At 36.1% G+C, this 27,220-nt stretch overlaps 1 protein-coding gene across 1 annotated transcript in view; it reads left to right on the forward strand.

The window, feature by feature from the left end:
* The window catches only part of MLLT3 (MLLT3 super elongation complex subunit), a 280,125-nt gene that overhangs the window by 156,228 nt on the left and 96,677 nt on the right, over positions 1 to 27,220 (forward strand). Inside the window, 2 exon segments of the mRNA XM_032139819.2 lie at positions 14,203 to 14,285; positions 22,772 to 22,915. Of these exon segments, the coding sequence (XP_031995710.1) occupies positions 14,203 to 14,285; positions 22,772 to 22,915 (227 nt within the window).

A 27,220-nucleotide genomic window follows, 5' to 3' on the forward strand; every position in this document is an offset into this window, starting at 1 on the left:
CTTTATTGTTATCTCCAAGGAAGAAATGATTTGAAACTGGCTGTCTTTAAATGTCTTACTGCTTTTTGTTGCAAGTAGGAAAGAAAATGACTTATTTGCAATGTTTGGTATGTGTTTATTCAGAGGGGAGTATGTGTGAGAGCAAATGCATGTATTTATAAATAAAGCATCATTTTAAAATATTAAAATTTTCTTCCTGTGGTGTTAAGTACTATTGTTCAGTTTATTACCCCCTCCCTACCCTCCTTTGTACCTTTGGTTTAGGGTAGAAGCTAAATAATAGTACTTGGCATCCCAGGAAGAAACTAGAGTCAGATGGATTTAGAATTTATCTACCAGCATTTCTTGATGAAAACAGAAAGAAAAACAAGGAAAAGGAATTGATAAGGTAGGTAAAGCTTATTCAGTTTCTTGGTAGTCTTTCTGGTTGATTGTGTTTACTCCATGGGCATGGCATTGACGTAGGTGTACTAATTCACATGATTTACTTAGTTCATTAGCTGATACCGGCATCATTGTCCAAAAACGTTGCTATTTAGGAGGGAAAATTAAATTAGATAGTGGGTTTTCAACATACGAAATGACAACACACAGGGAGAGCAATTTTTTTTTAATAAAACACAAATGGACCTGTTGTCTGACGAGAAATTTAAATAAACCAGGCTTCTCAAGATGGGATTATAATGCCTCCCAAATATTTGCTACTAATGTGATAAACATTTTTTTCTATTCTTTTAGCACTATTCTATACTCTCCACATTTTCCTAGAGCCAAGTTTGTATTTCCATTTTGAAGGTAGTATGTGTACACAGTGAGAAGTATATGTTCATCTTTTGGTTAAATACAATGTTAGAATAGATTGAAACTGGTGACTGGACATTCAAGTCAACAAAAAATAATACTTGGGAAACAAATTGCTGTTTTTTTCTTCATAAAACTTCTTTTCTTTTTATATAAATAAATTAGGCTATAATAGAATTCTACACAAAATTAACTGGAAGGCTTTTACCAAAATTCATACTTCTGTTAATATTTGACATTTTATAGTTCTAGAATTTGTTTTTAAATTACAATATGACAGCAAGATTTTAATCTGTGTTGTACCTAAGTTCTAGTCGATTCAAAATAGGAATGGTTCCCTGTAAAGATTATTTGGGACTTAGCTCACCTTCGTTCAGTTTTATAATTTATCTTTTAAAACAGACTCAGTGAAAGTTATTATGGTCACTCTTTAGGAAGAGAGATTTTTTTTTTTTCCTGATTACACCGAATTAGTGAACACTAGCTAGTTCTTCAAGTTAGGGTCTTAATTATTCTCTTGTTTGACCTTTGTCTGTAACATTTGGTTTGAGTTGTGTTCTTCTCTTTGACTTTAAGATTCAACTACTGGCAGAAGCCTTAATCTTTCTATTGAGCTGTTTCATCTCGTTGAATAGGGCATAAACCTATTCATCAACCTATCTTTCATATGGGCACGCTGTTCTGGAATACTATTAAGATTGACTGCATTGTGGCAGGGTGCATTCTGTTTAAAAAGCAATGTAATATACTTCAATGTGATTAAGAACAAGGGTGTTACAAGTGCAATATATAGAAAAATCATAACATTCAGGAGGTTTTTACATAATGTACTATGCCTAATGTGCAAACAGTTGATTTAATTTTCTATTTTACTATTTTAAAGGCATGATGTTTCTCATAAATGCTGCCAGGTATGTTCTATTGTTTCATTTCTTAATACTGGAGTTCATATGCCGCTCTAACTAAATTATACCAAGTTCCTGAGGAATCAAATTGCTGGTGTGATTTATACATGTAAAACAGGGTTTTACTCGACACATTTAAGGTGACTCCCAAGTAAGAATGGAAACAAGAAAATGAAAATCTAATGTATTTTTTATTGCACGGGGACAATATTTAGTATTCCTTTATATTTAGTATTTCCTGTTTTATTTAGTATTCCTTTATTTAATGGTCTAATAAAAAATATAGTTGTTCTCTCTTTAAGAAAAATGGCTTTACCAAATATATTTAAAACAATATACCAAATATATTTAAAACAATTTAAATCCCTTCATTTTTGTTGTTTGCTTGTTTTGTCTCAGTTTCCTGATTGTGTTAACAGCAGATGTGGTGTTTAGCTGATAAATGTTTTATGCTTAAACAAAGATAATGAAAAAATGCATTTGCTTTCAAGTTAGAGTAGAAGTAATATATATAACTGGTCCTTAGAATGTTAGGATTTTAGATGTGGAAGCAGCCTCTGAAATGGAAGCTGGCTTCTTATGTGACAGAGGAGGGCTAGAATAAGTGGTTAAAGGACAAATGGCTAGTTTGTGATAGAAATGGAGCCAGAACCAGGTCCCCTGATTCCCCATTAATTTTTCTTTTACTGCATCACAGGACTCAAACTCAGATTACATTTCCATTTTCTACTCATTTGTTTTATTGCAATATTTCAATGTTCCTGCTTTAGTACATAACCTCGGAAGCCTTACTTAAAGCTTTTTCACAATATGTGCTCACTTGGGCTTCACGAGTTTCTAGGTGGGCTGATTAGTATGGCCTCACTGCTAATAGTACCTTTAGTGGTGGATTGAGCTAAAAGAACTCCAAGTGAGAAACATTTTCTTTTTTCACATATCCCTGTCAAGGAGCTATGACAGCAAAAATAAAAACAAATTTAGGAATATTTAATTATACTGATGGCAAATATATGTATTTCACTCTGTTTGGGGGAAGAAGTCCAAAAAATTCTCTAATATTTATGGTTTGCATTTGACTACTATTAGATAACTGGGTGATTTCTAGTTTTCAGAAAGTGTTTTAAAAGTTAAGGGACTATCTCATGCTTTCTAGCATGGATAATCTCTTAAAGTTTATAGGAGCTATATGAAGTAGGCAATAGCATTAGCTTCACTTTGTAAATGAGGGAACCGAACATAATATGTCCAAGATGGGATCTGAACCTAAGGATCTTTCTCAAAGGCTCTGGCTCTCGATCACTAAACTTCTCTGTCTCCAAGTTATACATACCTGCCTCTTCCACAAAATGCTGCCTGTTGCTAGGTTAAAGTTTTCTATGAGCCCTTGATTTAAGTGAGGAAAACACCTGCCAATTATTACAGTAAGCTTCAGCAGCATACATGAGAATTCCTACTTTTGTATTTGAGGTACAGTCATAATTTCTGACAGCATCTTAACCTTCAGCCTCCTTTTTCCTCCTCTTCGTATTTAGTCTTCATTTTCTGTATTCTCTGTTCTCTTTGTTTATTTGGGGCAATAGGCAATATGCTTTGTGCATTATTTGGTTACCTTTGCCTCTATTCTCAAAATACCGATTTTTTATTACTCCTAAATAAGATTAAATCTGCTCATCGACTTTTATTTTTTATTTTTTGAGATGCAGTGCCACTGTGTTGCCAGGCTGGAGTGCAATGGCATGATCTCGGCTCACAGCAGCCTCCACCTCCCGAGTTCAAGCGATTCTCCTGCCTCAGCCTCCTGAGTAGCTGGGACTACAGGCACGTGCCACCACACCCAGCTAATTTTTGTATTTTTAGTAGAGACGGGGTTTCACCATGTTGGCCAGGATGGTCTCCGTCTCTTGACCTCATGATCCGCCCACCTCAGCCTCCCAAAGTGCTAGGATTACAGGCATGAGCCACTGAGCCTGGCCTGGACTTTTAAAATCTTAAGCAGGGCATGGTGGTGCAGTCTGTAGTCCTAGCTAGTTGGGAGGCTGAGGCGAGAGGATCACTTGAGGCCAGGAGTTCTAGTCCAACCTAGACAACATAGTGAGAGCTTGTCTCAATTGAAAAAAAAAAACAAAACTCTGTGCCAATATCTGGTTCTCTCTCTCTCTTTTTGTTTTTTAACCTTCCTCTTATTTTCTTAGTGTCTCTAGATTGAAAAGAACTGTTAAGAAATACCTAATTCAGTTGCTGTCCTGTGGAATGTTTCATATATACTCTAGCTTGTATTATAATCTACTTATACCAAGCTTTTCTAGAATCATTACTGCTCATTAGAATTTTATTTTCTTCTTCCTTTTGACAGTCATACCTACTTCGTTTAAAACAAACTAATATTAAGCCCCAATGACTGACTCTGTCTCTGCTTCTCCCTGGTTTGTTCCCTAAGCATTTCAGTTTGTGAGCAGCCTCCTATAATGTTGACTACTAGTATTTTTTATGTTTGTTTTGATTTCTCTTTCATTTATGTTTGTGCTCTTATATTTGTCCCCCTACTTAGTAATTCCTGCAATTCAGAGACCATGAGAGACACTATGCAATTAGTACCACATTTGATAATCAGAAGGTATTTTGTAAAAGTTGACCTGCAGAGTTGGATAAAAGCTGTTCTTTATCCTGTTATCTACTTAGCCCAAAGACATGCCAGAGTTACAAACCTGAGAGATCTGTGTGTTTCTCACTTCTATAGTCAGGGTAGGGAGAAAACAGTAAACTGATACTATGTTAGATAGGAACAAGCAAAAAAAAAAAACCCATACTCTGTAAAAGTAGGTTTACTTAAATGATATAGCTAAAACTTCATAATGTACATGCTTTTGAACAGTGGTTTCAGGTTTTGTTTTAGCCATGGCTGACTTTTTTTCACATAATGTTAAGGGGACGCTAACACTGTGCAGGTTGAGTCTCCCTAACTCGAAAATCCGAAATCCAAAATGGCTCAAAAATCTGAAACTTCTGAATGCCAACATGACACTCAAAGGAAATAATCACTGGAGCATTTTGGATTGGGATTTTTGGATTTAAAACATGAACCTTAAGTATAGGCAAATATTCCAAAATCCTAAAAAATCTAAAATCCAAAATCAACCTCTGATCCCAAGCATTTTGGATAAGAGATGCTCAACCTGTATCTAAAACTAGGATGAGTCCTTCCACTGTTCAGTTTTTCATTGTTTGGGACAAATACCCTTTTTGTAGAATCACCTAAACACCCTGCAAGGATGTAGGGTTTCCTGGAACACAGTTTGGAAATCCTTGCTTGAGAAAAGTGGAGAAACTGGATTTTCCCTGGTTTCTTGAAGAAGATTGAAAGAATTGAAAGACTGTCAGCCTAAACAGAAACTATACTCCTATATGTACCCTGTATAAACTGTCGTCATCATATTAACATCACCCTCATTCAGTCTCTGTTTTTAATGTTTAATGGAGTTTAAATCAATTAGGATATTTAGGATAGACTACCACTATGCCAAATGCCATGCAGGGGGGAAAAAAAAGTAGATCTCACAAGATGCTGAAAAGAAATCTTGTTTTTAATCCTTCCTCTGAAGTTAGGACAATTTTGGATCCTGTCCTGGAAAAGGGAATAAAGCAAAAATTAATATTGAGCCGTCACATTTTGCTGTTTCTGTCAAGTTAGGTTCTGATGGTCTCCTAGGCTGTTTTTCAAAACTCAGAAATGGGTTTTAATTTTGATTTATCGTATTTGATTATTTTATAACACATTGTCATTTCTATCACCCTACTGCAATTGATAACTGTTGTGTGTAACACAATTTTGTTGTCCTCTGCATTTGGAGAAAAAGGGTCAGAATAAAAAATGAAATTTCATGTTAGGTAAGAGAATATGGGTGTAGCGTATTTAAAAGTAACTCTCATACAGTGCATTTATTAAAAGAAAAAAACCCATCTATTTCAGTTGAAAATTATCCTTTTAAGGTAAATATATGTTTGAGAAAATTAGAACTACTGTATATTAATAATTTGAACATTATCTCTTTTTGTACTTTTCTCCTTTCTCTCCTGAACCATGTAATTTTTTCCCTACAACACTATTTCCCTCCCTTGTGTAGATAGCTTTTTACCTGTTATCTTTCCTTTTGTCAACTTACACTTAAAATCTGCTGCTTTTTTATGCTTTGGTATTCCTTAGTCTGGATTCTTTATTGTGTTTAGAAACTCTGAAATTTCAAGGGACAGATTGAAAAATAAAAATTAGGTTATATAAATTCCCAATAATTATATCTACTTATAAAATCTTTATAATGTAGAGTCAGTATAAGCTCTTGGGGGTTTATAGCTTTAGGAGAATTTAAGATATGAGAAACGAGATTATCATGAAATTGTAAGAGCCAAACCTGTGTGGGTTATTACATGGTGAATTCATGGAAGAGAAGCACAAGTAGGAAATGTTTAGGAAGGAAGAAATGGCTTTCACCTCAGTTATAGAGGAAGAAATCAGGTAAGGGGCTAAGTAGTGCTGGAGATGAATATAAGGACAGGCTTTAGATTGTTTGCACATCTTCCTCTGTAACCAATATAAATGTCATTTTTTCCTGCCAGGCCAATACATACCCTCCCCCCTTTTTTTCTTTCTTTCAGGTCTCAACTTAAATGCCACTTCCTTAAAGAGGGACTATGATTCTAAAGTAAAAAAGAGCTCCTATTCTTTTGTCTGTTTTATTATCATAGCACTTTTATTATTCTATACTGTTATTTTTATGCAGCACTTGTCACTCAGCACTTTCTCAGTATTTTATATATGCATGTTGTCTTTCTCTCCACTTCCTCCCTTTGTCTCCCAACAATGGATATAAGTTTATTAAGTGCAGGAGGCCTGTCAATTACGTTTATTGCTCTATCCACAGTCCCTAGAATAGAACTTGTACTTAGCAGGCAATGGTCTCTGGTTAGACTGAGCAGGACTCGTCTTATCTTTGTAGCCTTAAGATTTTGTAGTGCTTGTTGAATTTAATTAATTTGGCTATTATTATTGAGAAGAAATGCGTTAATATTAATGAAAAGTATAATTTTATAAATTAACACTTTAAAATTCTTTTTTTTTTTTTTCTAAATAAAAAACAGTTCCAGTTTTAGCAATGGCTGGGCCAGAAGTAGTACGTGGAAGCCTGGGTAAAATTTTGATGCCAGAGGGCTGTCCCAAGGTTTGTTTTTTCTGCTACCTACAGAAATCAAAAGACGATTGTTTTAGGAAGTGATACTCTTCAATGGCTTTTTATGTATTTTATTTAAAAAAGCCACCAAGAAGAACTGGGGTTTCAGATGACCAGCTTTTATGATGTAGTAGTACACACTGAAATGAAGATGTTCCCACCAAATATTGGAAACAGTTCTTAGTTACTTTCCTAGAAGATCATTTTCTGTGTAGCTAGTGTTGCCTTTCCAGATGGACTTTCTGAAATATAAATATTTTGCCCAAGGTTTAACTTTAAGAAAATGATAATAATTCTTGGAATACAAGTCTCAAGATTTTTCCATTTGTATAATTTTCAATAAAAAATTAGGTCTGTTTCTAGGTTGAACCTTCTCTGAGATACAGTTTTTCTATTTCCCATCATATTAGCCTGGACATCTGTTTTCACTAGGCTAATCATTTGAAACAATTCTATATGCTGAGTTATACTGAAGGAATTTGGGGCAAGTTGCTAGGAGAAGCACTATCAATTTTAGTGAAAGATGTAAGCCTGAGGAATTATATTTAGTATTTCCTAACAATTAATATTATCTAGTTTTGGGAAACTTCTTAATTTTGCTGGCTTATTTGTTATACATTCCTTGAAGAAATGATTGTGAAGGCAGTCCTGTTTTAACATAGCTGTTATATTCCCTCAAGATGAAATGTATTGACTTAACCTCAGCTACATGGGCTTTGCTAACTCTAATGACTAAACTCCTTAGAAAGCTAAAAATGTTGTGCACATGTTAAAGAAAATTTCTCCTCCTCCCCACCCCCTTGAAAGAGAAGCTAGGGATATTCTGAATATATAAGTAAAGATTCTAAGTTACTAACAAATGAAGTAATTTTTATGTATCATCATTAAGATTTTTGCAATATAGCCAATTTGGAGTCTCGAATTCTTATTCCAAATCTAGGGATTCTCTGTAACATTTCAAATTCAATAATCCCTCCTTTACGAGTACAATCCATTTTTCCCCTCCTGGACTTTTGACATGAATTTCTGAGTGTGTATAGCATGACGTTCTCTATACAAATGTAAACTTTATTTGTATTGTCTGTTGTTTCATCGTTTTCAATGTTTCTGCTTATACCGACTGTCTCATTATATTGAATTTTACTCTCCTGATGCCTTTGTTCACTCTTTCTGCTTGCTGTCCAGGCCTTGTATACTTTATCCTCAACTGTCAGTCTTACTCCATCCCTTCCTTTAAAACTCATGCTAAAGTTATGTTTCACAAATTTAACTCAATTTCATAAATGATGGTCTAGGATAAGGAACGAGAGGAGGTGTGAGAAACAGCATTAGCTTTCGGAAAGCTCAGAATTAAGTAGGGATGAGGATGGGACTTGATGGTAGCAGATGTATTAGGATTAGCTAATATGATGCAATGAGAAAAAGGTAGAAGAGAGAAATGACCATTTTTTGTTTTGAGTATTGGCAGAAGGCTCTCCAGAGGTGGTGCTATTGAGTCAGGCCTTGAGTGGTGAGTCCAGAGGAGGTGGACAAGTGGTCTGCATCTCCTCCGCTAACTGTATCTAGTTTGTGTCTTTAAAACTTTATGAAAGTTAATTAGACAGTTATATTGGGTGGCTACAGTTCCTTATTGTATAGGAAGCAATTAGGTTTTTAGAATTGCATTTGAATTTTTTAAAAGATCCACAAGGTGAGAACAACTCAACACACAACTCAATGTATTTGTTGATGTTATCTTTAGTTCTTGTTCAAGGAAATGGAGGAAATAAAACACAAAAGAAGGAAAACTTTTTAAAATTTTGTTCATTAGGAATAATCTGTTTTGAAGTGGGCTGAATAAAAGCAATGGTGAATCTTTTTGTGTGTGCTTATAAAAATAAAAACAAAACCCAACTGTTGATTTTTGTTTTCAAAATGTCTTGACTGTAGAGCCTTAAGCCATGTTTAGTGGTAGGTGCAGTAAGCTACCCTCTGATGCTCAGACTTTCAGACGCTGGCTCTAGACTTCCAGATGCTCGTGCAGAACAGTTTGGGTGCAGAGAGATGGGCTGAACAGGACCTTGTTTGCCCCATTCCTGGGGGCTCTGATGTGGTAGAACTGAAGCAGGAAGTGAGGGAGTCCAAAATACTAAAGCTGGAAGGGACATTTGGCACAAAGCAGTAGTAATAACCAGTCTATATATAGAGTTTGATGTGTTTCCTTCCTGAAGGGCTCTCTGCACAGTAAATAAAGTAAAGCCAATAATTATCAATGGGCAACTGGGCCATGTTCTTAACAAAAGTATTCAGATGGCCATAAATCATAGCATCAGAACAGATAGGGTAAAGGGATGCTCTGGAGAGGAATCTACCAGCTGTGTTCCTGAGGTTTCGGGAAAAAACTGTTGCCTAATAATACTTCTAAAGTTTAAATGAAGGTCTTACGGAGTTGGCAGAGTTTTTTCTTTTGGTGCTAAAAAAAATGGCTCCTATTAATTACATTTATTGATTGAATAGATATAAGTAATTTATTATATAAGCACAAATATATTTATTCATTTACAGAGCATTTATTTCTCTGTACCAAGCATAGCTCTTTGTCAAATCTTTTACTTCTAAATGAGAATATTAAAATTTTCAGTAAGGACTTTTAATAAGTAAGGGTTTGACTTATTTCTAACTAATTAAAAGTCCTTGCTTATTGAAAATTTGCCAAATCATTTTCTTTTCCCCCTTTCCATGTGTTTTTCTTCCTTGTGTACATGTTTTCCAAGTAAAAATTAAATAGGTTATTGGTCAATGTATGGTTAGCATCGTACTACATATTATATATTTGAATCTATATTGTGTCTGTTATTTTGAAAAGCCATTTCAGGGAAAAATGCAATTAAACCCAATTACACTTCTTTTTAAACAAACAAAAACTTTGGTCTGTTTCTCTCAGGCATGAATTTTCATTATAGTATCCTAATAGACCTTACATGGTACATGGGATTAATTAGACAAAGAGAGTTTTGAAAACCTCTCCCAATTAGAGTCTTGGAGTACATGTGTAGTAATGTGTGGACGGAGAGGAGAAGGGGAGTGGTTATTTACGGCTGTTGAATATTAGTTTCAAAATGGCCTTAGAGATCTTCTGGCCCAGTTGATTAACTCAGTTGCTTAACGTGTGGTACTCTCAGAACTAGGACCAGTTCTACAGTACTCAAGAAAAATTTCCTCTGTGGCAACACTTTTCTATCACCTGCACCAATTTTTTAAAAGTTTTAAAAGTTTATGTTGACTGTAGGGAGTTTGGAGAAGAGTTTGATTGGTTACTGTCAACTCACCACTTCTATTGGAAAAATAACTTCTTTGGCAGTCGTAAATCAGTGAAGGGTAGCATGAGTCTTTTAAAGGTTAAATTTAACAAACATTTGTTGAGTACATATTATTTGGCTCAACGGTAGTGTCAGGCATTACAGAGATGAATAATGATTGTAGTTGCTGACTTTGAAGGGGGTCTGTCTAGTGGAGGAGTCTGAGAGGGAAATGACTTACCTTCTGACCTGTTCATTGCAACAAGATCATGGAAGAGAGCCAAGGGAGATGTTCTGAAAGAGCTAACATCTGGGCTGGGTATTTACAGATGAAAAAAGCTTTTAATGATTTTGCCTGAATTAATATGTGAGAATGCATATGCATATAACAGAACGTGAGAATTTAAAAAATAAATGTTAATTATCCCATTTTATTGTCACCTGAAGATTTTAATGGCTTTCTAAAGGTGAATATTCATTCAGTAGCTTCTGAAACTTGGCCTTTTATGACATAGAGCTTAAGGATGATCTGATTCTTGAACAATCAAGAGGAAGAATTAGTTTAAGGGTTTAGAATGCTTAGCTATCATAAACTTGTTGCAGTGAGAGAAGAGACTCTCAGTGAAGAAGTGTTGCAGCTGACAGAAGGTGATCCCTCCCAAACATGGTTCTACTAGTTTAAAAAAGAATTGCTTTATATCTAATGTACTATCTCTACTGGCTAAAATGTTTCTAAGTTTTAACCTCTGTTTATTGTTTTGAACTAAGAAACTCATACTAATTCTGATCATAAAATACCCAAATAAATAAACAGCTTCCCCTAATTTGACTTTCTTCAGATTAGAACTGTAAGTTTTTATTTACATGGCTACTGATTTTCTAGCCTGTTTATTGTGTGTAAAAAGTTCCTATTGTTTGCTTCTAATTAAGAACTCAGTGCTTTACAGACATTGTTCATTGTTATTGACGAAATTATTGCATTTAAAAATAATTATATGAATTGGTAAACAGTTTCTTATAAAATCACACTTCTATACAATATTAGTACATAGCAAGTCATTTCCTTTAAAGGGTGGGGAAAAAAATCCAAAGACATTCAACGATAAGATGTGCTCACTAACAGCTGTTTCTGATAATGGGAGCAATTTGCATTCAGAATAGAGAAAATGAATTATACAAAAGGGTATATAGAGGAACAGCTATAACTTCTCTGGCGTGTGCAGCAGCCCACAAAATAAACTACCTTCCAATGACATTGGCATGATTAATCCCAAGCAACCTGGACACTGAAATTGCTGTTCTGAAAAGGGGCTTTGCAGCCTGGAAGTGTCATGAGCGTAACACTAGCCTTCTTGCTAAGGTGGGGTGGGGGCTGCTCAATGCATTTAGCGAGACTGTCTCACTTCTCCCCAGTGTTCACAGTATTTGAATATTCATGATGGGTTGACAGGTGGTCAGTGAATGCAAGACTGAAGCCACTCTGGATCCTTTCACTTTTTTGTTTTTCTATTAGAGAAACTTATAAGGTCATGTGAGATGCCTCATTCTTGATTTACTTCTTCGGATGTCAGTTTGCGGCAATTTTCCTAAGGTGGGCTTCAGTTTACCTTTTTGTAACCATATTTTTGCTTGTGGAATGTCTAACCAATTTCCAGGTACCTTATCAACATCATTTCTGTAATAAAAATGCCTCGCGCTTCTGTTTGCTTACATATAGTCTCCTTGTATGTCGATGGCTGTGCCTTCAGTTCTGTAGATGGTGTTTCCTCTTCTTTAAAGGGAGAGAAAACATAGGCTGTCTAGAGAATATTCAATCCAGGGCTGTGGACCTGAGTCTTCTGACCCAAGTCTAGGGCTCTTGCTTGCTGCATCCTGTTTATTTTCATCCAAAAGGCTACATGGCAATTGGGTGTTTTATGGTTAGATTTCCTGCCTGGCTTGAGTCACTTACTGAGAACTTGTGCGCCAGGCCCTGTGCTGCGTCTTTTACACACATCACTGTGCTTACCCATTCAGGATGCTTTAACAAAGTACCATCCACTGTATGGCTTATAAACAACACAAATGGACTTCTCACAGTTCTGGAGACTGAAAGTCCCAGAGCAGACTACCAGCATAGTGGGATTCTGGTGGGGGCCCTCCTCAGAGTTGCAGACTGCTGTCTTCTCACCATGTCCTCACATAGAGGAAGGGGCAGGAGAGCTCTCTAGGGTGCTAATCCCATTCATGAAGTTTCCACCTTCGTGACTTAATCACCTTCAAAAGTTCCTACCTCCTGATAGGATTTCAATTTACGAGGTTTAGGGGAATACAAACATTCAGTTCGTAACGGTCACCTTGTTTAGTCTTCACATTGTCTAGAAGAGGAACCCAGAGATCTAAGGTGAAATAATTTTGCAGAGGTAGCTCACCTAGTCTGAGGAGGATCATGGATTGGTACCCAAGTATTCTGGGCTGCTGTCGCCTGAGCCCTTGACACTCTATCTTCTTGAGGTGAATGTGCTTTCTGTCCTTGAGAAGTGAAAGGAAATTAGCAGACAAGATCCTTCAAAATACAGTCATAAGGAACTCTGTTCAGTGTCAAGGCACTGATTCAGGCAGTTAACTTTTTGGGAGGATAAAAGGAAAAGAGATGGTAATGGTTTGTGGTCTGGAAAGATCTTGTGAAGAAATTAGAATTTGAATTTGCAGAGGATACTAAGAGTAGCTTCAAGGTGTGGTGGAAGGGACAGAAGGAGGACCAGGCACTGGTGGGAAATGCTGGGCACATTTGGGGGAAATGCATTGGAATGAAGCAGAGGGGTTTTGGTAGGTGACAAAAGGACAGGTAAACTGGGGTGCTGAAGAGGACTCAGGGCATCAGTGTGTGTGGCCTTGATATTTGGCATGTACATGTTTACCTTGTGATACCACCAAAATGCAGCCTTAACTAGAATGGTTTCAGTTGGCTTGTGACTGATTTTCATTTAATTGAAATTTTAGTGGAATGAAATCCTATTTGGCTTCTTAGAATCTCTCATTCCCCAAGAGCTTGCCTAATAGTCTTGCTTCCTTTTAACTCCATGAGAAATAAAAGCCTTATTGTTTCTTGTGTATTCTTATGATGTGATTAGATCTTAAGTGTTTACATGTATATTGGTATTTCAGTAAATATTCCTTTTGGATGGGTGAAGGAGGGAGGTTATGTGTCATTGAGAAACTCTGGGTTTGGGATTTTCTAAGGAAAGATGATGGCATAGAAGTCAGGACATCTCTAGGCCAGGCATGGTGGGTCATGCCTGTAATCCCAACACTTTGGGAGGCCTAGGCGGACAGATCACCTGAGGTCGGGAGTTCAAGACCAGCCTGACCAACATGGAGAAACCCCGTCTCTACTAAAAATACAAAATTAGCCTGGTGTGGTGGCATATGCCTGTAATCCCAGCTAACTCAGGAGGCTGAGGCAGGAGAATCGCTTGAACCAGGGAGGCGGAGGTTATGGTGAGCCAAGGTCACACCATTGCACTCCAGCCTGGGCAACGAGTGAAACTCTGTCTTTAAAAAAAAAAAAAAAAGAAGTCAGGACATCTCAGACAAGTCAGGAGTTAAGGTGGGGAGTGATGTGCGTCAAAGACTAGACGTAGATAATACTCTTGTTAGGAAGCTTACAGTTCTTTTCAAACTTTGGGTCATAGGGAACAATCATCAGTTTCCCTAAAGCTTTTGGGCAGGGTAACAAGTGAAGTTCACTCATTAATAATCATGGTTGACTGTGATGAGCTATTCTCCACCAGTATTTGAATAAATGACTTACATATCTGCTTTACATAAGAGAAATTATTGTTATAGTTTCTGGAGAAGAAATAAAGGATAGATCAGAGACTCAACTGGGGATTTGGCAAGGGGCTATGAAAATTGGGTGTGATCTAGATGGTAGAATGGGATTTTTTTTTTAAAAGAAAAATGTCTTTTTGTCTATTATTCTCATCTTACCTATTTTCTTTTTTAATGTTGCAGTGTGCAAAGATCCACCTTACAAAGTAGAAGAATCTGGGTATGCTGGTTTCATTTTGCCAATTGAGGTTTATTTTAAAAACAAGGTATGTAATCTTTACCCATTAATCTTTCAGTAGAAGATCCACCATTAGCCAAATGATGTTTAAAATAATTTTGACTCATAAGCACTTCTGTCACTAGATGATTTTAAAATAAAAGTTAAATTTGTCTTCTAGGAATTTTGGCTATCATTACCCTTAATTATCAAGGAAGTGGCTAGAAGAAGATAATTTTAATTATATGAAGTCAGATTATGTGAAATTCATTAAGTGTTCCTTTAAAGAGAGGGGTGATTATCATTTTGGAAAAGATAAATATGTTTGTAAAATAGAAAAGAAGAATTATAGTTTTTCAGTAAAATGCTTCTTTTCTCATTTTCATATCTGTAGAATTTTTTTGAGGCTTGCAAAGAATAATCTCATTTTATCTTTAGCTGATACCCACACCATACATGTATATAGTTATTTCAACTTCAGATATATGGATTTTACTGGATTTAAAAGTTTTCAGGCCAGGCGCGGTGGCTCACACCTGTAATCCCAGCACTTTGGGAGGCTGAAGCGGGTGGATCACTTGAGGTCAGGAGTTCGAGACCAGCCTGGCCAACCTGGTGAAACCTCATCTCTACTAAAAATACAAAAATTAGCTGAGTATGGTGGTGGACGCCTGTAATTCCAGCTACATAGGAGGCTGAGGCAAGAGAATCACTTGAACCTGGGATGCGGAGATGGCAGTGAGCTGAGATCGCACCACTGCACTCCAGCCTGGGTGACAGAGTGAGGCTCCATCTCAAAAAAAAAAAAAAAAAAAAAGTTTTTAGCAGTACATATGTGGCATAACACACAGACTGTATAATACCAGACAAATTGGTCAACCTCTGTGGGGCTTACTTTCCTTATTTATGAAATGAGGAGATAAGAGTACTTACCTCATAAGGTGGTTAGTAGGATTAGATAAAATAAACTTATGCAAAGTATTTAGAATAGTAACTTATAGATAAGCACTTCAAAATGCTAATTATTATATCATATTCCTTATTTTTCCCCCAGAGATATAATAATTTCTAAAATCTGCTGAAAAGTCAGGTAATTGGCTTTTTTTTCTTTTAAGGAACTGAGCAAATAGAATGTCATGTAATCCAAACCAGTGCTCAGTAAAACATGGTTCTTGGGATAGCATTAGCATTACCCTAACAACAGGTTAGAAATGAGGGTCTCAAATTCTACCCAGATGTATCGAATCAGAATCTCTGGAGGCAGGGCCTAGGAATCTGCATATTTACTAGTACTTCTGATGCTCAGTAAGAGAACCACTGATAAGCCGCTCTTTAATGTGCAATCCTTTCCACTGGAAGAGTGTCACACTGGCCTTTTTAACTTATAGCAGTCTCAGTCCTCAATTCAGTAGTTAGAAAGTGTTAAAACCAGATTCGTGATCTAGGTCTTTCTCTCCATTGGCTATACTCCTAACCTCTGTGCCTTCTAGCAATAACTCTTTGCTAGAATGATGATTATCTTTCTACGTGGTGATACCACTGAATCGTTCACATATTTGTCATCAAATCAAATTTGTTGAGATGTCTGCTCTTGTGATATGTCTTCATGTGATATGTCACATGATATATCTGCTCATGTGATATGCCTTCACATTGAAGTGCTCATTTTTCTCATTTCAAGTTCAATTTCCCTTAAGATAATGGTTTTTGGCTTTCTTTTATTTCTTCTGTTTTTCCTTCACCACCAATTTCTCCAATACTTGTTACTTGTTATTTTCTATAATAATCATCCTGGTAGATGTGAAGTGTACCTCATTTTGGTTTTATATGCATTTCTTTGATGATTTATGAGTTTGAACATCTTTTCACTTGCTCATTGTTCATTTGTATTTTTTTTTGAGAAGTGACTGTTCATATCCTTTGCTCACTTTTCAGTGTATTTTTAATTTAAGTGGTATGTTTATGGGAAGGAATTTAGAGCCTGTCTCTATCTCCCATATTCCCCACTACCCTTTTAATATCTTAGAAGTTTAAGTGATGAAGATCATATGGTGCTTTTCTTCCCTCTTGTCACATCCTCATAGCCAGTGTTTTAATTTCATCTAGGGATTGGACTACACCATAGGAAGAATCTAGCCCTTCAAGCCAGCAAAGTTCTTAACTCAAAGAAATTAAAGAATAGGCAATTATGATCTCTTATGAGAAGACCATAATGATAATGATGATATCACTGTCTTCCCACCAGCAAAGTTAGTTTGACGTTGCACTGACTTCAGTTTGGAAATAATGATGCAGTGAAGTGTCTTCTCTCTTTTCTTGTTTTTAACTCTTCTGGTCATTTGTACAAGCTGTGAGTTGAACAGAGGAATCTGTTTTATGAATTGCTCAGTTTCCTGCTTTACAAAAGTAACTGGAATTTCCCCGTATGCCAAATTTAAGAAGAAAACAAGTAAAGGATGAAGGGGCAGCAAGTACCACTCCCTACCATACACGCATGCACACGCACCCATGTGCACACACACGCACACACACACACACACACACACACTTCAGTCTTCTTGAAATTCATGGAACAGAGTAAAAGCAAGATATAATGAAGGCACATTGGGTAGTCATTATGACTGTAAGACATATATTCATTTTGTGAGGGATTTTATTTTCATAAAATATAAAGGAAGAAAGCAGCATATGAGATGAAAAACATCTCTTCCTTTGTGGCCATTATAAAATAGACACTTTTGGAACATTGTAGACTTTCTGTTTGGTATATAGATTAGCTTATTTCTATTTTCTAGTTTTAGGCTTTCTTTAAAATTTCATGCATGATAATGATTGTTGTTTTCACATGTGCACAATAATACATACATATTTCAGTGTTTGTAATGTAGAAAAGTAGGAGACACCTAATTGGCCCTATGTAGAGATGTGGATTAATAAATGGTAATTAAGTAATCCATAGAATTCTGTACAGTACTTAATGTGGCAACATGAGTAAATCTCAAAAAATGATTACTTAAAAGTTGCAGAAATATACTTGCATGGTTATATCATTTGTGTATTTTTTAAAGAAGTTATTGAAATGAGTAATGGTGTTCTGGAGAGGTATGTATTTAGTATAAGAGCATATGTTGGAATGACAACACAGGAACTTAAGGGCATTAGTTACTGGAGGAGAGGAATGAAGAAGCTTACATATATGAAGTTTGTTTTGTTTAGTTTTGTTTTGTTTTGATGGGGTTTCACTCTGTCACCCAGGCTGGAGTGCAGTGGCTCAATCTCAGCTCACTGCAACCTCCACTTCCTGAGATCAAGTGATCCTTTTACCTCAGCTTCCCAAGTAGCTGGGACCACAGGCATGCACCACCACACCCAGCTAATTTTTGTAATTTTTGTAGAGACAGGGTTTCACCATGTTGCCCAGGATGATTTCGAGCTCCTGAGCTCAAGTGATCTGCCCACCTCTGCCTCCCAAAGTGCTAGGATTACAGGTGTGAGCCACCCCAACTGGCCAAATTTTATTTCTTTAAAGAAAAAGATAAAGCAAATCTCTGGAAGTGTTATCTGTTTAATCTCAGTAGAGGGCACATAGATATAGCATTTTAAGTACTTTTCTATATGTTAGTAATTTCTTAATTAAAAAAGGAATTATTGCTTTGCCACTTTTTTGTTTTCTTAGGATGTCTTAGAAACCAAATATTTGCTATAGTCTGATCTAGGTCTCTGAGCTAGATTTATTTGTTTCTTTATTTTTTCTAATTTAACTTGTAAGAGCACCTAATGTGAGATCTAGCTTCTTAACAAATTTTAAGTGTATTAAGTGTACAATACCTTATTGTTGACTATAGTGGCAATGTACAGCAGATCTCTAGAGCTTATTCATCTTACTTAACTGAAACTTAATGCCTATTGATTGACAATTCATTTTCCTCTCCCCAGCCCATGGTAACCACCATTCCAGTCTCTGATTTTATGAATTTAAAATCTTATATGATATCTGTTTTAGATATCTCATATAAGTGGACTCAGATAGTACTCGTCTTTCTGTGTCTGGCTTATTCCCCAAGGTCCAGCTGGATATATTTTTTATTTTTCATGTCACTGAAATGATCCATTGGTAAAAATTTAATAGGTCTAGGCTCTTGCTTCAGAGTGTTCATTTCTTTCTTTTGCATATTTATTATTTTATTTATCCCTGGAGTTGATTCAACTCTGTCTTGAAGAATAAACATCCATTATAGTAATGGCGTATTAGTCCCTTCTCACATTGTTATTAATACCCGAAACTGGGTAATTTATAAAGGAAATAGGTTTAATTGACTCACAGTTCTGCATGGCTGGGAAGGCCTCAAGAAACCTACAGTCGTAGCGGAAGGGGAAGCAAACACGTCCTTCTTCACAAGGCAGCAGGAGAGAAAAATGCAGAGCAAAGTGGGGAAAAGCCTCTTATAAAACCATCAGATCTTGTGAGAGCTCACTTCCTATCATGAGAACAGCATGAGGGAACACCCCCATAATCTAATTACCTCCCAAGACACATGGGGATTGTGGGAACCACAATTCAAGATGAGATTTGGGTGGAGGCACAGCCAAACCATATCAAATGGTTTATGAAAAAGTGTTGTTCAGAGTTTTCATAGGAATGAGGGAAAGCAGAAAAAATAATTCCAGGTAATGATGGAAGAGTCTTAATTCTAGATATTAAAGATATCCTGTCCTTGGTCACATCCCCATCCTGTGTTTTTCCTGCTTCTCTAATGAGCTCGTCTTCAGTTCTGCTCATTTATTTGAGCTGTCTGGGTCAAGAGGGGTGGTAGAGTGTCAGTACTTCTCTTGAGTTTGTATATGTTAATTCTGTCTTATTTTGTATTTTGTGCTCAAAAAAACAACCATCTTTGTGAGAATTGTGTGTTTCAGAAACTCTAAACCAACAGGGACACTGAAACATAATCGATTTATGTTTGAAAGAATCACATGCTTCTCTCTTTCAATCTGATCTCAGAAAAGAGAGAATAAATGTCAAGGACTGAAGCTGCTGCACAGTGAGAGAGGGCAACTTGATATTGCCAAAAACAGGTTTCCACCTCTAGGAAATGTATTATTTATATATATAGAGCAAGTACATGCTTTCTCATTTGAACTTTGAAGAAGAATGTTTTCTGAGGAGCATAGACTGACATAATGTCAATGTCTGCCTTCTAAGAGAAGATATTCAGTTGGCCAGAGGACAAGTTTATGAGTACTTTTTTCTTACTTAAAAAAAATCTTTAAAAAAATCACACTCAGGATTCAGAGAGCCATTTTCTGTGGTGCTTACCGTTGGTTTTATTGAAAAGTGATGTTTTTTGTTCTGTTTTAGACTGTTGTAGACTATAAAGTGATGTTGATATTACCTCATTCTTTTTATGCTGGTAATTAATGTGTATTCTTCAATATATTTTTCTCTTTAAGAAAGTATACAGGAGTATATATTTTCCTAGTAAAAGTATATGGAATAGAACTTAGGAGTTTTAGTCCTTTGACTACATTTAATGATTGTTAACTATTTGGTACAGTCTTCCCAGATTTCCCTCCATGTATTTGCATAGATAAAATGTGTGTCAGCATAGAGATTGGCAGGGGCATGATTTAATATTTTTCTGTGACTTGCCTTTAATTCAGTTAGCAATATGCCTTTCAAAAAAAATCAGTATTTTTAAACACCTGAGTGGTGTTACGTGATAATGATGAAGATCATTCTTAGTTTCTTGCTATTCTAAGCAATGCTACCATGAACATTTTATAGTATATTTTTGTACTTATATCTGAATATTTCTATGGAAGAGATTCTTAGAGGTAGAATTGCTGGGTCAAACATCATATGTATTTGGTGTGTTGATAGATATTGCCAAGATGTCTACCAAAAAGGCTTTACCAGTTTATGCTCCCAGTTACATGGCAGAAAACTGCCCTCCTTTTAAAATTAATTCTAAAGTTACATCTTCTCTTTTATAACTTAGAGGATAGACAGATAAAGTAATCATAACTAAATGTGATAATTACATTAATAGAGGAATGCTATGAGGGACGTCTAATTCAGATTATATTGGGAGAGTAAGAAAGACTTTCAGAGGAATTAATGCTTTAGCTGGGTCTTGACTAATGAGTTTGCATTAACTAGGCAATAGAGGGGAAGCTATGCTGGGAGGGAGGACATTTTAGGTGTGGGGAGCACTGCTTGAGAAGGGCCAAATGAATGAGTTAATGTGAAGTATTGGGGAACTGCAGATGCTTCAAAGTTGTGGAAAAACAGTATAGTAAGAGATCAAAAGAAATATAGGAAAGGTGGTAAGAGACTGCAATGGTTATTCCAAGGAAGTGGGATTTTATTGCAGAAAATGATGAACCATTAAAGACTTTTATGTCAGTGGAAAGCTGTAATCTGATTCTTGTGTTAGAAAGATCATTCTCTGGTCACTGTGGGAAGTAGAATGAGGTAAGTTCAAAATCAGGGAGGACATCAAATGAAGAATGGTGGTGGTCTAAGCTAGGACAATATGCCTTAGAGGAAAGGATAGGTAGATCTGAAAGTTCATAAGGATGAATACTAAATAGAACTTAGAGAAAATTTGACTGTAGTGAGTGAGGAAGAAGGAACAGTTGGGAATGATTTTTGTGTAATTTAACCTTGGCAAGCAGTTAGACTTGCTGTTTTCCAAGATAATAGAGGATGGGACAAAAGACACATATGAAGGTAATTTTAGTTTAGCATAATGCATAAATTGGATGGTGCCATAAGTCAACCTGTGGAACACGTGTATGTGGCAGTCAGTGAGAGCTGGGTTGGAGATACACTTAGGGGAGTCACTGTCACACAGGCGGAACTGACTCCTTGTGAATGGGTGTCATCTCCTTGGGAAACTTTGCAGAAAGGTAAAGGACATTTAAGGTCAGTGAAGAAAGAGAAGAAAGTCCTTGAAGAAGATTGAGAAGGAATAGCCAGTAAACTATGAGGAAAACCAGGAGAGAATGGCATCCTGATAAGAGAGAGAAAAAGTAGGTTTCATGTCAGATTGTAGTGGAAGTGAAGGGGTACTGAGGAAATGAGTAGAGATTATGATTTGGGAAGTTTGGGTGAGGAGGTGGAAACCATGAATTTTGAGTAGTTAATTCCTATGTTCTGACAGTTTCAGGTGCTAAGACCCTTGAGTCAAAAGAAATGGATTCAAATTATTTTGTTTCATCATGTATTAGTAATATAACAATAAAACAAGGCTCACATCTGCCTCAGAGAGAGCAGTGAGAATTAAATGAGATATCATTATTATCTTGAGTCTGTATTTTCACCTTGCGTGGCTAAAGATCAATGTGTAGAGAGGGATAAATGCTCAGTCAACTTAAGTAATGGCTTGAGAGTTGAACCTGGGTATCATGAAATTCTAATTATTGTGTTCTTTTGCATAGGATGCTATTTTGTCCTAGTTATTTATTCAGAAAAATTCCATTCTTATTAATCTCACAGGTACTTACTGCATTTCTACTGTGTATTGGCATAAACTAGTTTTTGAGGGTACAATGATGGTTCAAACATTGATCCTACTTTCAACAATCTTCTGATCCAGCAGGGTAAATGGTGATAATAAGAAGGCAATTATTCTAAGACGTGGCAAGGGTAAGAGAAAGATGCACACAGAGTAGAGGAGAGGCAGTGGGGAGTTGGGAGTTAAGGGGAGGTTTTCCAAAAGTGAAATCTTGAGTTAGGAATGGTGAGAAGTTATCTAGGTAAAGCAGTAGGTAGAGAAATGGAGGTAGGCAGTGAAGGTGGTAATGCAAAGCTAGAATGAAACCAGAGGTAACCTATAACACAGTAGGTACTGGGAAGCAACCAGCAGTGGGATGTTGCTAGGCCATCAAATGGACAGAAGGGGAATGGTGGGATATGAAGCCAAGAGCCAGATTATGAAGGCCCTTATGTGGCATTCAAGTGAGATTAGGATTTTTAGCTCAATGGCTATTGGAAGCTGTTGAAATTTTAACTAGGAAGTAAAAATGGCTAGATTTTTGTTTCATATAGATAATCTTAAGGCCTGAATGGAGGAGGAATTGAAGAGAATATATCCCAAAGTAGAGAGTTTATAGTAGTTTGGACCATGAGTAAAAGCCTAGTAGTAAGAGTTAGAGGGCTTGTTGAAGAAATGTTTATGGAGAAAATGGCAGCCTTTGATGGTGAGTGTAGTGGGGTAGGGAAGAGGAAGGAATGTGCTTGGCTTCTAGTTGGGTGGCTTTGTTGCTGGTATCCTGTCACCTGAAAGATCATGGAGAAGATGAGAAGTTTTTCTTATTTTGTTTCCCCTAACACAAGAAACTAATTTGTCAGATATTTCCATTTTGTTTCACTGATGATTCCATGATACTTTTTTTTCCCCAGTACTACTTTGACAGTTTAGCTGTTAGATGTCTTAGGTCTTTTCTATTTCTTATGAGGAGTAAATTTTTGCTTTTAAAATTTCACTTATGCCTCACTCTCTTTTTTCTTTCATAATTTTTGTTAACCTCCAGGAAGAACCTAGGAAAGTCCGCTTCGATTATGACTTATTCCTGCATCTTGAAGGCCATCCACCAGTGAATCACCTCCGCTGTGAAAAGCTAACTTTCAACAACCCCACAGAGGACTTTAGGAGAAAGTTGCTGAAGGCAGGAGGGGTAAGTGGCACTCTCTTGTGAAAAGCATTCCTATTAAAAATAAAAACAAAACAAACAAACAAAAACTAGTTCCTGATGTGTTAAAAAGTATAAGGTTTTGGGAGAGGTAAAAGAGATGATGTACCTTAATGGCTTAGCTGTGGATTCATGTGTTGAGATGAACAGGTAGACAATAATATTTTAGATAGGCTTAAGTTTGAAATGACACTGTTTATTAAAACAGCCTTAAGATCTATGCAGCTCAAATTTAATTATGACAAAACCCCAAACAAACAAGCAATAAACTCTCATTTAAGAAAAGAATAATATTTGAACTGTGTTATATCAGTTATAGAAACTTTTGGGTTAAGTTGCAAGTCACATTAAAAATTATATAAAAAGAAATCCAAATTTTCTTGATCACAATTAATAAAAAAGGTCTCTTCACTCATATTACATGTTTGGGTCATTTAAATACACATTTTTGTTTGTTTGAATTTTATGTCGGTAAAAGATGGATTTTCCATTTTAAAGTAATGGTAGCAAAAGTGTTGTAAACTTTTGCCCTTGTGATTTGACTAGTATGGGAAAGAAGTGGTACCTCTTGCAAACGTAAACATTTGGAATGTTTGCTTCTGAAGCTGGATCAGCTGTACAAACACTATTGATTGGTCAAAATCTATTTGGCAATGAGTGTCACTGGGATCATCAGCTCCTACTTCACATGAACTTATGTGTCATATTATGTGGGCACTTCACACCCCATCTATTTTGAAATGTGTTCTTTTCTCCAGGATCATCTTCACTTAGTTTCTCTGGAAGGTTTTTGTACAGTTTTCTATTTACAAAGTTATTTTCTATATGCATTTGTAGACCATAACCCATCAAGATGCCTTATATCACTGATAAACTCTACCTGAGGGCTTTGTAGGAAGGAGGTGGTTTTTTGGGGGCACAGTTTTCTTTATTGGATACATGAACAACCAGTTTGAGAACCTAAGAAAAGCTATTGTTCCTCTTATGAGAAAGTTGCCCATGTATATAATTGTGTGAATATTCTGGGTGATGTAGACCCCATTTTTTGAGTTCTGTTTTGCTAGGCTGCTGTCCTTTTACCTGAATTACGAATATGCATTTGAAGCATTGCAAGTACTTTTACCATGTTTCATTCCTGTCATATATATGTCAGTAGATTATGGTTTAACTGGGTATTGAGCCAGCTTTGGAAATGAAATGCTACTTAGAGTATTCTATGGGAGAAATACAGCTTCATGAAGAAATGGGCTTTTGTAACACAACTTATTTTAAAATTAGGAACTTATTATAATTTTTTTAAAGAAGTTGTTTGGAAAAGTAACTCTGTTTTACTCCTTTTATAGTTATCAGGAGTATAGTGTTGATGCTATTTACCTATGGCTATGTCCTTAACAATCAACTGGTCCATTTTAAATCCTAGTCAACCTCATTTTTTTTTATGAATTTGGCATTTTACATTTCTGATTATCTCTCTTGGGTTGTGTAGTTGGGTGGGTAATTGGAGAGTGCAAATTATGTAACTTTAGTACATCATGCTTCTGATAAGGGTCATAGGAAAATGTAAATATGACACAAGAACTTTTTAAAGCAACCACTTAGTCCCAGAGAAGTCGAGGGTTGCCTGTGAGCTGGAAGAGAGGTTACAGTCAGTGATAATGCAGCAAAGTGCAGCACTGCATCTTGATAAGGTCTCTAGTTGATTTCTCATCCTGTGCTCTACTCAGCCTTTATCTCAGAATGATTCTTCTTGACTTCTAACCTTCCTTCTTTGTGTTTAAGTGCTGTTTGAAGCCAGCAGATATTTTCCTATTAGAATTAGATTATGTCTTGACAACACTAAAATAATCAGTTGAAATGTGAACTATTCCATGCATGTGCTATTTGAAATATTACAAGTTACTTAAGGGACTAATCACAGTGGATTTTGTAGTAAAATAAACATTTAAAAATTCACTAAAAGTCATAGTAATTCCACAGATTCTGTCCATTTCATATGGGAAGATTAAAATAAACTATAGAAATGTAAAAAAAAATTAGACGAATAAACATCTTTTGGCTTACCTAGATTTTTGACTGCCTTATATTATTGATACCTGGCTTTAACCATTTGTCTTATCTTAGTATTAATGCAGCCTATCATGGTGTTACTAACTTATGAGCCATTCTGATTTCATGAGAAATGAGTTCACAATTGTGTCTTCAGATAAACTTATTATTATTATTATTTTTGGCCTGGGTTTTGTGGTGGGAGAGAGGATACTTTCCTCCTTATACCTAAAGATTATCTGTTGACATAGATGTATATATTCTACCTTAAAAGGAAAAAATAATTGAACCTCTCTTCTCATCTTTATATATAAGTTAAGGCATGGGTGGATTAAACTTAGTGTTTGGCTATGGTTCCTCATCTTTTATTATTTTCTTTTAAACTAAAAGTACATAGAGCTATTAACAGTTGAGTGTTGCTTTTCAAGAGATCAGAAAGGTTGTTTTTAGAGCTAGCAGCATCTTGGAAAAAATGTTTTTCAGCTCTTAGAAGAAAATAATTCCAAAGAACTTTTTGCCAGAGAATCTTGAAAAACTGCAGATTTTTTCTACTTCATAATCTATAAGCCTATAACAACTTTTTTAGGAGAGGGGTCAATAACATTCTATTTTTTTCACTGGATTTTGTTTTTAATTTCAATGTCATACTATTTCCTAAATAGTCTCAAAACTCAGTGTATGTCCCTCTTGGAAGAAATATACCCTGTGTTTTTCTGTGACATAACTCCCTAATATTAAGTATATTCTTGTTATAAAAGAAGAAATATTGTGGGCAGGGCACATTTAGATCTAAACATTATTTTCTGAGACTATTGAATACAGAGTGATTTATTTTATAGGACCCTGAAAGTAGTTTCCTCTAAATTAGACAGCTCATGGGAGCTTGCTGGGGAAATTGTGGATTTGGTTTAGGATCTAGCCCGTTGAACTTTTTTTTTTTTTAATTGAGATAGAATCTCACTCTGTTGCCCAGGCTGGAGTGCAGTGGCTTGATTTTTGTACACTGCAGCCTTGACTTGCTGGGCTGAAGTGAATGTCCCACCTCAGCTTCCCAAATAGCTGTGCCTACAGATGCATGCCACCACATTTACTAATTAAAAAAAAAAATTGTAGAGACAGGGTCTTACTATGTTGCCTAGGCGGGTTGATTTTTATTTTTATTTTTTGAGATAGGGTCTTACTCTGTCACCGAGGCTGGAGTGCAATGGTGCAGTCATGGCTCACTGCAGCCTCAACCTCCTGGGCTCAAGTGATCCTCCCACCTCAGCTTCCTGAGTAGCTGGGACTACAGGCACAGACTACCACACCTGACTAATTTTTGTATTTTTTGTAGAGACAGGGTTTTCCCATGTTGCCCAGGCTGATCTTGAACTCCTGAGCTGAAATGATCAGCCCCCCTAGGCCTCCTAAAGTACTCTAACTACAGGCATGAGTCACTGTGTCCAGCCGCTTGTAAGGCTTTAAGTAAGAAAAAGAGGGTAAGGGTTATGAAATGAGAAAGAACAACTTGAGAACTTATTTTTAAAGTTATTATTCATATTTATTGTATAAATTTTTGTATATTATTATATTAAGGGAGGATATTTCCTTTGAGATCTTTATTCTTTGATTGGTAGAGGGAAGAGAGCAGTGAGGAGTAAACTTTTGAGGGCAAGAACAAACATAATATGTCTTTTAATTTTAAGCAAAAGGACCAAATGTACTCTATGGAGAAGCACCTCTCTATTTGCTGAGATATTTCTATGTATTTCCCATTTTTAAAGAATGAACTGATTGATCACTTTTGGATCAGTGAATCTCAAATTGTGCTCATTAGGATATTAAGATTAAAAGGCTTATGATCACGACAGATAATTTTCTCTCTATTCACTTATCACTTTTTAGTAGTTGGAATTCACTCATACTGAAAACATTGCAGAAGAGTTTAACATCTATTACTATAAGATAGATGAAAGAAGATGAGCTTTTCTTTGGGGTGTTGGCAAAGTAAACATATACTGTATATTAGATATTATATATTGGGGAACTACAATTTATTATTCTACTAACTTGTCTTTCTGAATTTCTGGTTGGAAAGAAGTGTGATACAATTGGAAAAGTTTTAAAGTCAGGCTGGTTTAGATAAAACCTTTATCATTTTCAAGCTGGGTAACCCTGGGAAAAACCATTGCATCTTTTTGTATCTCAGTTTATTAGCTGTGAAACGGATATGGCAGTGTTTTCCTCATAGGGAACATGTAACCA

Source organism: Hylobates moloch, unplaced genomic scaffold (assembly GCF_009828535.3).
Source record: "Hylobates moloch isolate HMO894 unplaced genomic scaffold, HMol_V3 SCAFFOLD_19, whole genome shotgun sequence".
NCBI classification, from domain to species: domain Eukaryota; kingdom Metazoa; phylum Chordata; class Mammalia; order Primates; family Hylobatidae; genus Hylobates; species Hylobates moloch.